Genomic DNA, 17,489 nt, shown 5'->3' with positions numbered 1-17,489 from the left:
TGGATATTCACAAAAAAAAAGGTTTTAATGCCCTTGCTAAAAAAAAATGCAATTTTAACTAAAAGAAAATATTGATGTAGCATTAACACTTTTCATTTTCATGAGTTCTTTTTCATGTTTTTTTTTCACAAAAATAAGCTTTATTGGGGTAGAGTTCTTGCTTTGAGGTTATAGTTCTTGTTAACTCATTAACATTGTTTCATTAATCTGTTGTTACAAAAAATTAACTAATAACTCACATATCACGCAAAAGAATTAAAGATTTAAGTTCAAGATATATTCTTTTATTTAGCTCACAAATATTTCTAACCAATCTAGTAACTTGTTGGGTGTGGAGCCTGATTATCTTATGTATTCAAAGGTTTCAGCTGGATGTATACCCCAGGAATACTGTACACCCCTCCACGTGGAGGGGTGCAGGGGGGACTTGTCCCCCCCACGGGGGTCTGGGGGGGCTAATCCCCCTCGGCTAGGGGGTCCGAGGGCCAGCAGTCCCCTAGTGGGGGTTCGAGGGCAGTGCCCCTAAAGCTAAAAGTAGATGTAAAATTGCCTTATAAAATTCTAGTAATTTTCAGTCAATTTGGGCCGTTCATTAGGTAGATGATCTGACGGTAGAATTTATGTTTAATTTAGGGTTTTTTGCCCTGGAAGGAAACCCCTAATTATATATGAGAGAATTGTATTGCATCTATGCATATTTGTATTCTGAGTGAGGAAGAGAGAGGAGATTGAGAGCAAAGAGGGTGTTACAGCAGATCTATTGTAGGTTGTACCTCTTCGGTTTGCTGGATAATATAAAAGGAAGGACTGGTTGTTTCCCTGTGGACATAGCCCAAATTGGGTGAACCACGTATATCTGTGTCTCTCTTGTTTTATGCGTTTTTTGTGTTTATATTTTTGCAGTATTTTATGTGCTCCATTGCTCCATAATATATAATTTTCTAACAACTGGTATCAGAGCCGAAGGTCTATTTGGCTGATAAACTCATAGGAGATAAGGGTTCCTAATTCGAGTGGGAGAAATGGCAGAAGATGGTGGGTTTAGGGTCGAAAAATTCAATGGCCAAAACTACCAGCTGTGGAAGATGCAAATGGAAGATTATCTGTATCAGAGAGATATGTACCTACTATTGAGCGGAAATACAAAGAAGCCGACGAGTATGACAGACACAGAATGGGATATTCTGGACAGAAAGGCACTTGGAACAATATGGTTGTTCTTAGCAGCATCGGTAGTGTTTAATATTTGAAAGGAAATGACAACACAGGGTTTAATGTTGGCATTAGCCAAACGATATGAAAAACCCTCAGCCTCAAATAAGGTATTTCTTATGAAGCATTTATTTAATATGAAGATGTCAGAAGGTGGATCTATTGTAGATCATTTAAATGATTTTAATACAGTGACAAGTGAGTTAAGTTCTATAGGGGTAAATTTTGATGATGAAGTTAGGGCTCTGTTATTTCTGTGCTCATTTCCAAAAAGTTGGAATGGTTTTTTTTTTTTTTTGTTGATAAGTGGGTGAATCCTGAAAATCACTCTTACCCTGTGGCTGAGAGGCCACGACTCAGGGGCATCTAAGCCGTCAAAGTCACCCGGGGATCGCACCCGGCCTGAGCCGCACCAGCGGAAACCATGCTGGATTTTTTGGTATCGGCGAGACTAGAACCGGTGACCTTTGCATACGGAGCGCCTTAACAGCGCGCTCCTTCACCAACTGTTCTATATCTCTTTGATAAAAAGTTGGAATGGTTTAGTTATGGATGTTAGTAACTTTGTCTCTGGATCTAGTACTTTAAAGTTTGATGATGTTGTTGGTGCAATCCTTAGCGAGGAAATGCGACGGAAAAGCTCTGGTGAGACATTAGGTAATGCTTTGACTGCAAAGACTAGGGGAAGAAAAATGGAAAGAAGAAAGAGCCCAGGATATCGCAGTAGGTCGAGAAAAGGCAGATCGAAGTCTAGATCGGGGATAGTGTGCTGGAAATGCAGGAAGAAAAGACACCTGAAGAAAGACTGCAAGTCTCGAAAGGGAAAAGAAGGAGATGTGCAGTGAGAAACTAATCATGAAGCGAATGTAACAGGTGATGTGTTGCAATATGCTTTGATTCTTTCATTAGAAAATATTATTAATGCCTGGGTGATAGATTGAGGGGCCTCATTCCATGCCACACCTGATAAGAAACATTTTCTTGATTATGTTCAAGAAGATTTTGGACAAGTTTGATTGGGTGATGATAAACCCTGTAAAATCGTTGGAATGGGTACATTTTTCATAAAACAACAAAATGGAAATCAGTGGCTATTAAAGAAGGTAAGGCATGTTCCAGATTTTAAGAAAAATCTAATTTCGACAGGGCAGTTGGGAGGTGAAGGTTGCGTAACTACTTTCATAGATAAAAACTGGAAGGTCACTAAAGGATCCTTGGTAATAGCGAAAGGAGAAAAGGTTGGTACATTGTATTTATGCAATGGTATTTCTAATTCTATTAATGCTTTAACCTCTACAGGAGAAGATACAACATTGTGGGATCATAGGCTCGGGCACATGAGTAAGAAGGGGATGCAGATTCTTCACTCAAGAAATTTGTTACTAGGTTTAAAGCATGTTGATTTAAAATTCTGTGAGAATTTTGTTTATGGAAAATAGAAGAGAGTCAGATTCGTTAGAGTTGGGAAAGAAAAGAAGAGAGAAAAATTAGAGCTTGTTCATACAGATGTATGGGGACTTGCTTAGGTATCATCTCTTGGTGGCTCTCATTATTATGTTACTTTTATTGATGATGCAACCAGAAAAATCTGGATTTATTATATTCAAAATAAATCTGATGTAATGCTTTTACCCACTTTGAAAACCATAGGGAGAGCGGACGACTGCAGCGATTAGGGTTTTGCTGCAACCTGTGACGACGCAGACTGTGCAGCGCAGAACCTGCCATCAAACCAGATCGTATCCCTGGGCGAAAAGCGTAGTGGTACTGCCCTAGCCCGGCTCCATGGAACACCGCAGGGGGGGGCGTCAGGGCCCTCCCCAATGCAGCACGATCCGGAACATGCCTTCCTGTTCGGGTCAGTAAACAGGGAGATTCTGAACAAAGGAAATACACCACAGCAAGAGAACAAGAAAGTTGGAGAGCGACATAGCCACGCTAGCGTCACTCAGGACAAGGGGAAGAGCTCAGAGGAGACGCCAAAGGTAACCTCGACTACCTGAAAACCAATAGCTGCAGAAAGGCCAAGAATAGAACTACCGGGACACCTGATTGATGCTCGAATCGAGTTCATGAGAGATCATGCCATCATAGGGAAGTTTATAGGATTTTGGCCAACGGAAAGAGCCCTATATGGGTGGATTGCTGCCAAATGGAAGCCGAAAAGGGATGTCACTCTGCAACTAGGGCCGAAGGGCTTCTTCACAGTAATTTTCTACTGCATTGAGGACAAAATTAGGGTGCTGGGAACAAGGCCCCATTTCTTCAACACAGCAGGCCTGTACATGAGAGACTGGATACCAAGATTCAACCCCGACAAGGAAGACCTCACCTGGGCACCAGTCTGGATCCGAATGTATGGGCTTCCAGATGAATATTGGGACGAGGATACTCTCAGGAAAATTGGAAATGGAATAGGGGAATACATCAGGACAGCAGAAGAAACCAAAATGCGCAGGTTCATCTCATACGCTCGCATATGTGTATTCATGAGGCTGAATGAAGCATTACCAGAATCGGTAACGCTCTCCCACTGGGATGAAGAATGGAATCAACCCTTGGATTATGAGCATGTGCCCTTCCGCTGTCGAAGGTGCCACGCTCTTGGGCATCTATTCCGGGATTGTCCCCTGAACACCACAACCGCATCTCAGGAACCCCCAGTCTCAACCACCCAAGACGGCTTTACTAAAGCCCCTAGCCGAAAGCGCACGCACAAGAAGACGTCCAATGGGCAAAAACCCCAGCAAAATGGCACTAGAGGCCAAGCTTCCAAGAACAGTTTTGAAGTCCTAGCACAGTCCTCTGATGATCTTTCCCCGATCTCGGATCCCCACCCCTCCCATCCATCTTCCTCCGCCCCCCCTCCTCCCCCAAGAGCCAACCCCCGGAGATAACCCTTGACTTCCCCTCCGGAGACAGGAAAGGAATGGCAAATACGGAAAAGGAAATGGATCTGGGTGGACAGCAGGACCCCCCCTCTAGCTCATTGTTGCATGAGGAAGAGAGCAGTCAGGTGAAACCAATGGAAGAAGAACCTGAGAGCATAGACCTGCATGGCTTGGATATTCTAGAATTGGAACTAGCTTGTAAAACAAAGGCATATGACAACATATCCGAGTCCCAACTCAATAAGCTGGAGGTAGTTATTTCAAGAGCTTATCAGCAGCAACAGTTAGGGATTCAACCGGGAAGCCAGTGGGATGGAAGCCAACCCCCAAAAGACACCAAGAAGAGAGGAAGGAAAACATATCTGCAGAGAACCATCGAGGTTGGGAGGCTCCTGCTCGACTCTGGTAGGTATGCGAAATTGACAAAGTACTACAAACCCACTACAAATAGTGATCTATGAAGCTGGTCTCATGGAATTTAAGAGGGCTCAATAGCCCAGGGAAACTAAGAATGCTGAAAAGCATGATTAAAATGGAGAAGCCGCAAATATGCTTCCTTCAGGAAACTAAATGTAACAGTACTACTTTAGGCAGCATCCTCACAAAGGCTTGGCCAGGGTGTCGCTCAGTTGCAGTAGATGCATCCGGAGCATCAGGAGGGCTAGCTATTGCATGGAATACTCAAGCAATAGACCTCTCAGATTTTCATGCCTCCCACCATCTAATACAGGCAGCATTCCACATTTTGGGCACGAATGTACATGGCAATCTCTCCAATGTGTACTTCCCACAGGACACAGGGAGCAAAATAGCACTTCTAGACACCATAGAGGTACTGAACAACAATAGAAGGCACCCACTCTGTATAATCGGGGGAGACTTCAACATGATCACGAGGCTAGAAGAAAAGAAAGGGGGGAGAAACAGGCTGGAACAAGAGACCACCCACTTCAAGAATTTCATCCAAAACGCTTCCCTCATAGATGTGCCTTTTTGCAATGGTACGTTCACCTGGAGCAACCGCAGAGCTGGAAAACACCAAATCTCTTCCAAACTAGATCGCATCCTTATCTTAGATAACGCAATTCACCTGGGAGGAGACTTTACAGCAGCAATACTTCAGCACACTGGCTCGGACCACTGGCCGATTGCTCTTCAATGGCAACGACCTGGTGATCAAACGCGAAGACCCTTCCGCTTCGAAGGATTCTGGCTCACGCACCCTGAATTCAAAGATTTCGTAAAATCCATATGGACTTCCTTCATCCCTCCAGAAGGGTCCAAGATGTACCAATTCCAACAGAAGCTCCGGCACCTTAAAGGCCACTTAAAGCGATGGAACAGAGAAACTTTTGGAGATATCTTCAAAGCTCAGCAAGATCTCAATCGGGAATTGACGGACCTCCATCAGAAGATAATCACAGAGGGACACACTGAAGAGACCCTGGAGCAGGAACGACGCATCCACAATCAGCTTCAGGACAGGAAGAAGCAGGAGGAATTATACTAGAAGCAAAAGTTCCATATAAGATGGTTGAAGGAAGGAGAGCGCAACACTAAATTCTTCCACAGAACCACCATTCAAAGAAGGATGCACAATAACATCCCATTTATCCAGAAGCAAGGAGGCGAGAAAATAGAAAAGCACGAGGAGATAGAGCAAGAATTACGCAATCACTTCAGTCAGATCCTTCAAGAGCCCGAAGGAGACAGAAGGATAGCAATAGAGAAAATTACCAACAATATACCTAGAATCATCAAGGAAGAACACAATGAGCTTCTCCTCCGCCCAATAACGCCTCAGGAGGTGGATGAAGCGGTGTTCCAGCTCAAAGAAGGAAAGGCACCAGGGCCAGACGGATTCACCCCCACATTCTTTCATACCTTTTGGGAGATGATCAAGCAAGAAGTATGGAAAATGGTGGAAGAATCGAGAGCCCTCCACTGGATGCTGCCTTCTCTCAACACAACGTTTATAGCCCTGATCCCAAAAGAGAAGGAAGCCATCACGCCTGACAAATATAGGCCGATTGCACTTTGTAATGTTATATACAAGATTGTCTCTAAAGTTGTGGCCAATAGGGCGAAGCCTCTGCTACCATTGCTCATATCTCAGGAACAATCAGGCTATGTGGAGGGCAGACAGATCTTGGACGGCATTCTCCTCATGCATGAGATCATCCACTCCCTCAAACAGTCAAAGCAGGCAGGTATGCTTCTTAAACTAGGTCTTTCTAAAGCTTTCGATAAGCTCAGCTGGAACTTCATGCAGCAAATGTTAAAAGCTTTTGGTTTCAGTTCAATGTGGATCCGCTGGGTCATGAGTCTGATAAATTCCACGCAGTTCTCCATCCTGGTCAATGGCATCCCTTCTCAGCCCTTCAAGCCATCAAGAGGGATTAGGCAAGGGGACCCTCTGTCTCCTTTCCTATTCGTTCTCATGGCAGAAGGGCTTGGACGTCACATCAAACAAGCTCTTCAATCTCACCAGCTCAAGGGTCTCTCTGTTCATAACTCCCCAGCCACTTCCCATCAGCAATTTGTTGATGATACCATGCTTTTTGGCTACCCCTCAGCCCAGGAAGCCACTCGCCTCAAATCCTTGCTCAATGACTTTGCTGAAGCCTCAGGCACGGATGTAAACAGTGCCAAATCACAAATCTTCTTTTTTCATACACCGCCCCTGTCAAATCTGCCATCACTCGCATCCTCGGATTCCCTACCGCATCCCTTCCCTCAAAATATCTAGGCGCCCCTCTCACGGCCTCAGCTCTAAAGCACTCTGCCTGGCGCACTCTCATAGAGAAAATGGAATCTCGTCTCAACCTCTGGACTCACAGATCTCTTAACCTTGCCAGCAGGGTTGTGCTCATTAAATCTGTCCTTCAGGCAATGCCGCTGTACCTATTCTCAATCCTTGCAGCACCCAAATGGGCCCTAAAGAGAATTCGGCAGCTTCAACGCAGCTTTCTCTGGGGAGGGACAACAACCAATCGGAAATGGGCTTTGGTCAAATGGCCAACAGTATGTCAGCCAAAAGAAAAAGGAGGGATTGGGCTGAGGGACCCGGAGCATAGTAACGCCATCATGAGTGCAAAAATTTGGTGGCATTGGATCACTAATCCGGAAAAGCCTTGGGCAAGAATCTGGACAGCTAAATATGCCAACAACAGACCCCAGGAAGAGCTCATCCGGTTTATCCCCTTGGAAAAAGGCTCGCTCATATGGAACGCGGCCAAACAACACTACCATCTAATTCAGCAACACAGCTTTTTGGAGGTTAGGAATGGCCAAACAACAAGATTTTGGACAGATGCATGGAATCAGATGCCAAAGCTAATCCACACCCTCCAACTACCTTTGGATCATGTCAGACAGGAGCAGCAACAAGAAAATATCCATTACTATTGGGGACAAGATATGGAACACGGATTCAAGAATTGGAAACAAGGAAATCACTGGGCCATCACCACAGACTTGCAGGACACAGGGGCTCTGGAGAAGGAGCTGGATAGAAGAAGAATCCAATATGATGAAGGTGCCGACATCTTGAGATGGGGATACTGACCAAAAGGCGACTTCACCACTTCAGAAGCCTACAAGATCATCTGTAATAACAATATCCACTCTGACCCTATATGGAGCAAAATATGGGGTTTTGGCTCCTGGCCCAAAATCTCCTACTTCCTATGGTTAGTCAGTCACAAAAGAATCCTTACTTGGGATAAATTAAGAAGAAGGAATTTCCATGGACCTTCGCTCTGCCCCAATTGCTGCCAAAATGAGGAAACGCTTCAACATCTTTTAGATTCGTGCCCTCTAGCTAACCAGCTTTGGGAAAAAGCTGGCTTCAGGTGTCAAAAAAGATGTAGAACAAAAGGTGACATCACTGACTCCCTAAGGCACTGGCCGCAGAATCCCTATAAGAGTGAACTCCTTAACTGCTTGTGGAACCTTCTCCCTGGTCTCATATCCTGGAGCATTTGGAAAGAAAGGAACAAGCGAATATTCAAAAATCAAAGCTCAAGGATCGAAGAGGTCTGGACCAAGCTATGTGGGAACTTGAATGAGACGCTGATCCTCCACCCCTGGACAATGGAAGATCTTCCCTCTCTTGATAATGAAAAAGGTATACTAAGTAATTGGCAACTGAACATTCCTCAATCCCAACTCAGGAACAGCATCTCCACCAGCAGAGGCTCAATCAAAGACACCTGGAGCACCCCACCCAGAGGTTCGTTCAAGCTCAACTTTGATGGAGCCTCCAAAGGTAACCCAGGAAAAGCAGGCTTCGGAGGCATCCTCAGGAATCATGAAGGTGCACCCTTGAAGATATTTTTGGGATCCTTGGGCTGGGATACCAATAACTCAGCGGAAATTGAAGGACTGTGGCAAGGTCTCCTCCTAGCCGAAAACCTCAATCTGCAGCCCTTGATTATGGAAGGAGACTCCCAGATTCTAATAAACATGGCTAAGAGATTGCAAAATGGTTCTCAAGCAAAAAAAATCTCAAACAGTTGGAGACTGGCAGCCCGTCTAGAAGCAATTGAACATGCTCTTCACAACAACAGGGCAATCTCTTTTTCCCATACAAAAAGGGAAGGCAACAAGGTTGCCGACCTTCTCGCCAACATAGGGGCAGATAATGATCATATTTTCCTTACAAGAGCCCCAACCATCATCACAGACAATGCTCAAGCCCAGGAATTGGACAAACTGGTCCAAAATGACAAAGCCCTCTCGGATGCGGGTGCCACGCAGCATAAGGACGGCGCTCCACCTGCTCAGCATGGGCGGCCTCATGTCTGATCGAGCCATTAACTACCCTCCGCCGCCCTGGATGGAAAGCGTGAGAGCTAAGGGGGGAGAGGACGGCAATTCATTGCCGAGGTTAGGCGCCATTAACCGCTGCAGAGAGGAGTTATGGCTTTCCAGTTTCGAGGCAGGCCAACACAGTTTAAGTATGGCAGGCATATGGAATGTCTTGCATCGAACAAGGTTCGAATTGGGGATTTGGGCTTCTGGGCTTCAGGTTTCAGGGCACAAACGCGAGAATTCCCTCTGGCTTTTGAAGGTGGAGATAAAGCATCACAGGGGGGCGAAGTTGGTTTCACTCCCGCATCGAGCTTCAAGGAAGCCATGCCGCCGAGACAGAGGCTCATTAGTCGTCGAGGCACGGGTCGAGGTGGTTCCTCACGCCCCCCGATTGCCAATCCACCATCAAGCTGCTGCCGCTGTCTGTGCCACCGGGTAGCTGAAGCAAATCCCATCCAGTCGCAGCAATACATGGACGCCAGGACGCCGGATTCAAGCGCTGCTCCGCTACCCGCGTTTGGTACAACGGTATTCTCCTTCAGCGGTGCCCAGGGCAATTCCAACATTCAAGCTCACGTCTCAATCCTATTCCTGGAGGAAGCGAAGGAAGCAATTGAGGAGCAACCCAGCGCCCAAATTCACATTGCTGAAAGCTCCAGAGCAGCCGAGCAAAAAGTAGAAGCACAACCTGAGCCAGGGGTCGCTCCACCTTCATCTCAACCAGCACCCGCTTCAGGCAAGGCCAAGTATGATTGGGGACCTCCCCCAGAAGGTGAATACTGGATTTATCCGGAGAACTCGGACGAATAATCGCCAGCTCAACCCTGCCCTCAGACAACGTTCAGGTTTTTTTGTCGACTGTCTCTCTTTTTGCAAATTCTCAATGTATGCCGTGAATGTTTATGTTTGGCCTCACAATTATGCAGTTTTGTGCATGACCGTGCCCCTGCGAGGGATTTTGCTGGAAAATTTCTTACTCTCTCTCCTGCCCCTGCGTGGGTTAGTTAATTTTGTTTTTTCTGGTCTTCAAAGCTCTACAGCCCCTGCGTGGGCTTCCAGTCTCAGTCACAGAGCCCATGTTTGGGTGAATGGTTTTAATGGTGTCGCCCCTGCGTGGGTTTTCAGTTACAATGAGGGGGCCCTTGCTTGGGTTGCTGGTCTTAATGGTGTCACCCCTGCGTGGGTATTCAGTCTCGATGAGAATACCATCCTTCCAGAGCGCCACCCCTGGCCTCTGACGACTTGTTATCCTGGCTGTAATTGTTTTCTGCTGATACTGTAAATAATAGAAGTAGCATAGTTTTTAACGATAAAAAAAAAAAAAAAAAAAAAAAAAAAAAAAAAAAAAAAAAAAAAAAAAAATAATCTGATGTATTTGATACTTTCAAGAAATGGAAAGCTTTGGTTGAAAATGAGACAGGGAAAAGGTTGAAGTGTCTCAGATCAGATAATGGAGGTGAATATTGCAGCAAAGAGTTCGATAGGTATTGGTCATAGAATGGAATTCACGGAGAGAAGACAGTTCCAGGAAAACCACAAGAAAATGGTGTGTCAGAAAGGATGAACAAGACAATCATGGAGCGTGTAAGGTGCATGAGATTTCATGTAGGATTGCCTTTATAATTTTGGGCAGATGTTGTAGATACTGTTGTTTCTCTAATAAACAGAGGGCCTTCAAGTTCCTTGGATGGTGGTATTCCGAAGGAGGCATGGACAAGTAAAAAGGTAAAGTACTCATTTTTAAAGACTTTTGGTTGTGAAGTCTTTGTCCACATTAACAAAGAAAATAGAACAAAGCTTGAGGAAAAATCAAAGAAATGTACCTTTATTGGATATGGTGTTAATGATTTTGGTTAGCGCTTATATGATTAAGAAAATCACAAAATCATTAGGAGCAGAGACGTAATATTCAATGAAAAGGTCTTGTATAAGAATCAGTTGCAGTAAAAGAAACAAGACAAAGAAAATAGAGAATACACAGTGCTTGATGTTATCACAGGAAAAGTGATGGTGCCTGAAAATCATAATGATCAATAGCCAGAACAACAACCACAAAAATAACAAGCACTTCAAACACCCAAAAATGGTGTTAGAAGATCTACCAGGATAAGTAGACCCCATGAACGATACTCTCCTTCATTATATTATGTATTGTTGACTGATTCTTGTGAACTAGAATGTTATGAAGAAGTAGTGTAGGTAGAAACTAGGAAGAAGTGGGAGCAAGCCATGAAAGAAGATATGGACTCCTTAGCACATAACCAGAATTGGGACTTAGTCAGGTTTCCTGTACGTAAAATAGCATTGCAGAATAAATGAGTTTACAGGCTGAAGGAAGAAGATGGAGGAAAACATAGGTACAAAGCTAGACTTGTGGTTTGCACAGAAGAAAGGTATTGATTTTGATGAAATATTTTCTCCTGTTGTTAAAATGACTTCAATCAGAACTATTTTAAGCCTAGTAGCAGCTGAAGATTTGCATCTTGAGCAGTTAGATGTAAAGACAGCCTTTCTCCATGGGGATTTGGAGGAAGAGATATATATGCAGCAGCCACAAGGACATGAGGTAAAAGGGAAGGAGAAACTAGTGTGCAGGTTGAAGAAGAGCTTGTATGGCTTAAAACAGGCTCCAAGGTAGTGGTATCTAAAATTTGACAGGTTTATGTCTGAACAAGGTTATACTAGATGTCACTTTGATCATTGTGTTTATCTCAAAAGGAAAAATGATGGTAGCTATATTATATTGTTATTGTATGTAGATGACATGCTTGTTGCAGGTTCTAACATGCAGGAAATAAATGTGCTCAAAAGGAAATTGGCAAACTCATTTGCAATGAAGGATTTGGGTGCTGCAAAACAAATCCTTGGTATGAGAATAAGTAGAGACAGGATGTTATGAAACCAGCTGAAGAAAAGATAGAAAAGATAGATCAACGCCTTAGAATTCAACCTCTTCGAGGGGGCAACCTCCTTTACATTACATAAATGAACAATTCTTGGATGACACAAATGAAAAGACCTCCTTTCTATATATAGGAGTCCAAGGGGTCATAACATAATCAAAGCCGACATAACAATAATAATGTAAGGGCAAAATAATAACAATAGTGGGCTTCTATGGGGCACAATAGTAACAATATGGGCACTACATGGGTACATCAATATAATAAGTGGGTTGTACTAATAACAATAAGGGGTTACACTAGTAGTATAGGGGCCTAACATGCCCCTCTCCTTCAAAAAGCGTTGTCCTCAACGCTTGAGTAGTTCTTGATGCTTCTGTATAAAATTCTTGTCCTCCCATGCAGAATCTTCAGTGGGTAAGTTCTTCCACTTGATGAGATACTCTGAAATTGATCGATCTCGTAGCTGTCTAGTTCTTGTTTCTGTGACTGCTCCAGGTTCCAATATGATTTTTCCTTCCTCTTCAATTTCTAGCAATATTGTTTGAATTGGGATCTTTTGCAACTTTTGAATAAGTGGCCATACTTCTTCATCCTTCTTCCATTCATCCCTTGTTTCGTTTATCCAATCTGTTTGGATAATATAAATAGCACAACACAATGCTTCCACATCCTCATCCTTGAAGAGTCTTCCCATTCAGTAAGGTTGCCATTTTTTAAGTGCATGTAGTATTTCCAACATTTCCTTCTCATAAATAGCTTGCTTGAGATGTGGCAGTAAAAATACCCAATCACCTACATCAAAACATTTTTCACTACGATGTTGATCTACCTGTTGTTTCGTTTGATTTTTCACCAATGTGGCGTTATCCTTTAAAATTTGGAGAACTTGTTGTTGATGCTCGATGTGATCTTTCACTGCTTGAACCTTTTTCTTCTTGATATGTCCTTCCATCTCTAGAGTTTGAGGAGTGGTAATTTCTTTCAATCCTTTACAAGATATGGTCGGATTCATTTCTTGATGCTCGATGTGATCTTTCACTTCTTGAACATTTTTCTTCTTGATATGTCCTTCTATCTTGATAGTTTGAGGAGTGGTAATTTCGAACAATGAATTACAAGATATGGTTGGATTCATTTCTTCTTTCTCGATGTGGTCTTTCACTTCTTGCACCTTTTTCTTCTTGATATGTCCTTCTATCTTGAGAGTTTGAGGAGTGGTAATTCTTGCCAATGCTTTACAAGATATGGTCTGATTCATTTCTTCTTTCTTTGGGGTGGGGTCCTGGCGTATATCTTCTTCTTTTGATGTTTCTTGATCCTTTTCTTCCTCCTCTTCATATTCTATGTAGAATAATTTCTTCTTAGCACACTTATGACCTTTAGTGCATTTGCTATCACAATTGTAACAAAGCCCTTTTTCTCTTTTTTCTTCCAATTGTTGTGGTGTAACCCTTGTAGGTTATGGAAGGCTACGAGAAACAACACTTCCATCTTTATAGTTGTGAGGAGTACGCTTCCTGGTTTCCATAATTTTTCTTTCCACTATGTCACAAATCCCTTTTACTCTTTCCAATTGTTGTGGTGTTGCTCTAAAGAAGGTGTTGCTCTTTGTATCTTCATAATGTGCTATCATTTCCTCCGTGAAAATTGACCACGTAACAAGTTGTTTACGAGAACAAATCCCTTTGTACCATAAAAATTGATCTAGTTCTAAATATAAAGATGCAATACATACCTTTTGTAACAGTTGTACACCATGTAGATCAAAATATTGCTCCATTTGAAGTATCCAATTTACCGGATCCTTGCCATCAAACTTCCTCATCTTGCTTTTTCTTGATTTTAGGATCTCAACCTTGAAACGACAGTAACTATGTGCTTTCGGATCTTTAATTTCTGAAATTGCGATCTATAGTAGCACTCTGTGTCCTCTTTCCAATGCCACCAGTCTGATCGAAATTGGATTCTCTAAGGAAGAGTTATGCACAATCTCCCAAGATGACCTGATTATAGACCTTTCGAGAAGAGCGAACTTGTATGAAGTGCCATGTGTCACTGTTTCGACCTTTGGATATGACACATGCATACAAGAAACTATAGTCCGTCCTCTTTCTATACCTTCTTACGAAATTTCAATCCGATCCTCAGAGAGAAAGTTATGATGATTTTCCCCAGGTCACCTATTTTTATTTTAATTAAGGAGTCTGCAAAAAGACTAACTGCCTCAAATCATATCTCTGAAAAAATCGCCCGAAAAGCTCCGAAATTCGGACCCAAGGTTCAACGCGCTTTTTTCTCAAATGGGTTGTTTTTGCAACTTCTGAAATGTCATAGCATAAAAGTTATAACGAAAATGCCACGATGACCTGTTTGGAGTAGCGAAACCCTAGAATCCAAAGCTCTGATACCAAATGTTATGAAACCAGCTCAAGAAAAGATAGAAAAGATAGATCAATGCCTTAAAATTCAGCCTCTTCGAGGGGGCAACCTCCTTTACATTACATAAATGAACAATTCTTGGATGATACAAATGAAAAGACCTCCTTTCTATATATAGGAGTCCAAGGGGTCATAACATAATCAGAGCTGACATAACAATAATAATATAAGGGCACAATAATAACAATAGTGGGCTTCTATGGGGCACAATAGTAAAAATATGGGCACTACATGGGTACATCAATATAATAAGTGGGTTGTACTAATAACAATAAGGGGTTACACTAGTAGTATAGGGGCCTAACACAGGAAGAATCACAAATTAACATTGTCTCAAAGTGAGTACATAGAAAAGGTGTTGAAAATGTTTAATATGTAGAATGCAAAACCAGTTAGTATACCTTTGGCTAGCCATTTCAAATTGAGTAAGGAGGCGTGTCCCAAGATACAGGAAGAAATGACTGATATGTCTAAAGTTCCATATGCATCAGCAGTTGGAAGCTAAATGTATGTAATGGTCTGCACAAGGCCTGATATTGCACATGCAGTGAGAGTTGTAAGTAGGTACATGAACAATCTAGGAAAAGAACATTAGATTGTAGTGAAGTGGATTCTCAGGTATTTGAGAGGTACCACAAATCAAGCATTATGCTTTGGTGGTTTAAAAATTGCTCTACAGGGATATGTTGACACAGATATCGCAGGTGATAGAGATAATAGGAGGAGCACAACAAGGTATGTGTTTACTGTAGGTGGAACAACTATCAGTTGGGTTTCAAAAATCCAAAGTGTTGTTGCACTTTCGACAACAGAACCAGAGTATGTTGCTGCTACAAAGGCTAGTAAAGAAATGATTTGGTTACAAAGGTTTCTAGATGATTTGGGCAAGAAGTAGGAGTTGGGAAGGTTATATAGTGACAGCTAGAGTGCCATACATCTTGCAAAGAACTCTACATTTCATTCCAAGACTAAACATATACAACTTAAATACCATTTCATATGGTCAGCATTGGAAGATGGATAGTTGAAGCTGGAAAAGTTACACACTAGCCAGAATCCTGCAAATATGTTAACAAAAGTTGTAACTAGGGAGAAACTAAGAATCTGCTCAGTTTCAATTGGTCTTCAAGTATGATGAAGAAGATGAAAAATAGCTAGGTCCAAAGTGGAGTCATTGTCTAGCAAATGAAGCAGTGGTGGAGTTGCCATAATCAGTCTCCAAGTGGGAGATTGTTGGGTGTGGAGCTTGATTATCTTCTGTATTCAAAGGTTTCAGTCGGATGTATACCCCAGGAAGACTGTACACCCATCCACGTGGGGGGGGGGGGGGGGGGGGAGGGGGGTGCGAGGGGGACTTGTCCTCGCCGCAGGGGTTCGGGGGGGCTAATCCCCCTCGGATGGGGGGTCTGGGGGCTAGCGGTTTTAGGGCAACACCCCCGAAGCTAAAAATAGATGTAAAATTGCCTTGTAAAAGTCTAGTAATTTCTAGTCAATCTGGGCCGTTCATTAGGTGGATGATCTGACGGTAGAAGTTATGTTTAATTTAGGGTTTTTTGCCCAGGAAGGCAACCCCTCATTATATATGAGTGTTAACGGGAAAAGTGTCTACTCAGAACGCCCCTATCCCACTAAGGTGTGACAGCACCTTAGAAACAAACAAGGAAAACTACTTTCGTATTCTTCTTTATGAACTATAAACGAAGAGGAATAGGATGAACCAACCTGTGTCTTGCGCTAGTCCTTTGATCCAATCTCTCTCCTCTTTGACAGCTTCCAGCTACCTGCTCCCCTACTTGCCTAGCTTCACCAAGTTCCTGCAAGATCACAGAAGAGGAAAACTACACAAAGACATGGATTTACATTCATAAATAGCTTAGGATCAGATTTAAGCTAAATATGCAAATATAACAAAACATCATTGATACACAAGCATGTAGGAGAAACTCAAATAGTTTTATTGATATAACAAGAAGGTCCAGGAGGAGTTACAACTGATGATTCCTGATCCAGCATCAATCCCTAGCAAAGGAATCCCCTCTTCACCTCCAACAAAGCATAAATCACCCAATACACTGATCTCTATCTCAAAACCAACAGCAATTCTCTGCAATGTACAAAATTCCAGCCTCTGGATCTCTGGGATGAGGGATCCATATATAGATGTATGCAAAGAGGATGAGTCAGCTTATGATTTGACTAGTGGCCTCTCTCTGTCAGTTCTTGCTTCCACTTGGAGACTGAGAGCCTCTTACTCATCCTTGGTCGAACTCAGTGAGGCAAGTGTCATTGGGGAAGATTCTGGAAGCTTCCATTGTCTGTCCACCTCGCGGAATGACACTGCCATTTGTCATTTCCCGCTCAGCGCACCCTGGTAGTGCATTTAGGTGCGTTGCAACGCACCTAGCTAGTGTACTGGGGTGCTATGCAACGCAGCTAGCTAGTGGAGCAGCTGAAATGATCCTGATTTGACTGATTCCGAGCAGTTTCTGGTGGAGAACTTCTAGGAGAAGCTGTAATTGGTTGACCTTGTTCCTCTAGGGGTAGGAACAACACTTTTAGGGACTTAGGATGCCTTGGTTTATGGACATTCATGCTTAGAGCTGTAAGGCACAAAAATGTCTATAACAGCTGCACCCTAAAGTATGAGGCCGTTTATCGGGTGAAATGCTTTATTAGGAGGATCCGAAGTTCTTTCAATGCTGGGAGGAGACCTATAATAAGATACAATACAATACATTATCTTCATACTGTTTTCATGATCTAGCTGAGGCGGGCATTCCCATGCTCAGCTTTATAAATTCATTTTTATGTACACAGGACAGACAATCGTCTGATGGTAGACTGATGATTCTGATGAAGTCATCATCCTTTTGTTAGGATGATTATCTGTGCTGCAATGCTTTACATGTCAATGTTTTTATTTTTCCTGAATATATATCGCAGCCCGGATGGATGAAACTAGATCCGGGGTCTTCAATCTCGTCCGATCTTCACTCGAAGTACAAGTCGATCCATGTGAGAAGTGTTTTGAAGTCGAACATGGAAAGACATCGCTTGATTACCAGTCGATGATGTAAACTGTTAACAAGCGTGAGAGGAATCATCGATAATGATGATGACCCTCAAGGTACTGCAGTACAATTCACGTGGTGTGAATAAAGGACTTGGCGTCGAACACCACGCAAAATCTTTTGGTCGAAGGTCATTGATGTATACCTGTCACCGG

The 17,489-nt window shown here is 43.0% G+C and overlaps 2 protein-coding genes across 2 annotated transcripts; both read left to right on the top strand.

Annotated features, from left to right (window-relative positions):
- Nucleotides 1-3,284: 3,284 nt before the first annotated feature.
- Nucleotides 3,285-4,109, top strand: LOC149146502 (uncharacterized). Its single transcript, XM_089452788.1, has one exon. The coding sequence runs from the start codon at nucleotides 3,285-3,287 to the stop codon at nucleotides 4,107-4,109; it is 825 nt and encodes a 274-aa protein (XP_089308914.1).
- A 526-nt stretch (nucleotides 4,110-4,635) lies between these two features.
- Nucleotides 4,636-5,613, top strand: LOC149146501 (uncharacterized). The gene has a single exon (XM_089452787.1). It carries the CDS (start codon nucleotides 4,636-4,638, stop codon nucleotides 5,611-5,613), a length of 978 nt encoding a protein of 325 aa, XP_089308913.1.
- Nucleotides 5,614-17,489: the final 11,876 nt, after the last annotated feature.

This window comes from Pinus tabuliformis, chromosome X, assembly GCF_031772625.1.
Source record: "Pinus tabuliformis cultivar Carrire ecotype Pingquan chromosome X, CPIR1, whole genome shotgun sequence".
NCBI lineage: Eukaryota > Viridiplantae > Streptophyta > Pinopsida > Pinales > Pinaceae > Pinus > Pinus tabuliformis.
Note: the sequence above shows the minus strand (reverse complement) of the source record. Positions and strands in the feature narration are given on the sequence as shown.

Excerpts from the sequence above, each read along its gene's own strand:
- LOC149146502 (XM_089452788.1), top strand. The coding sequence starts at position 3,285 with ATGAGAGATCATGCCATCATAGGGAAGTTTATAGGATTTTGGCCAACG.
- LOC149146501 (XM_089452787.1), top strand. The coding sequence starts at position 4,636 with ATGGAGAAGCCGCAAATATGCTTCCTTCAGGAAACTAAATGTAACAGT.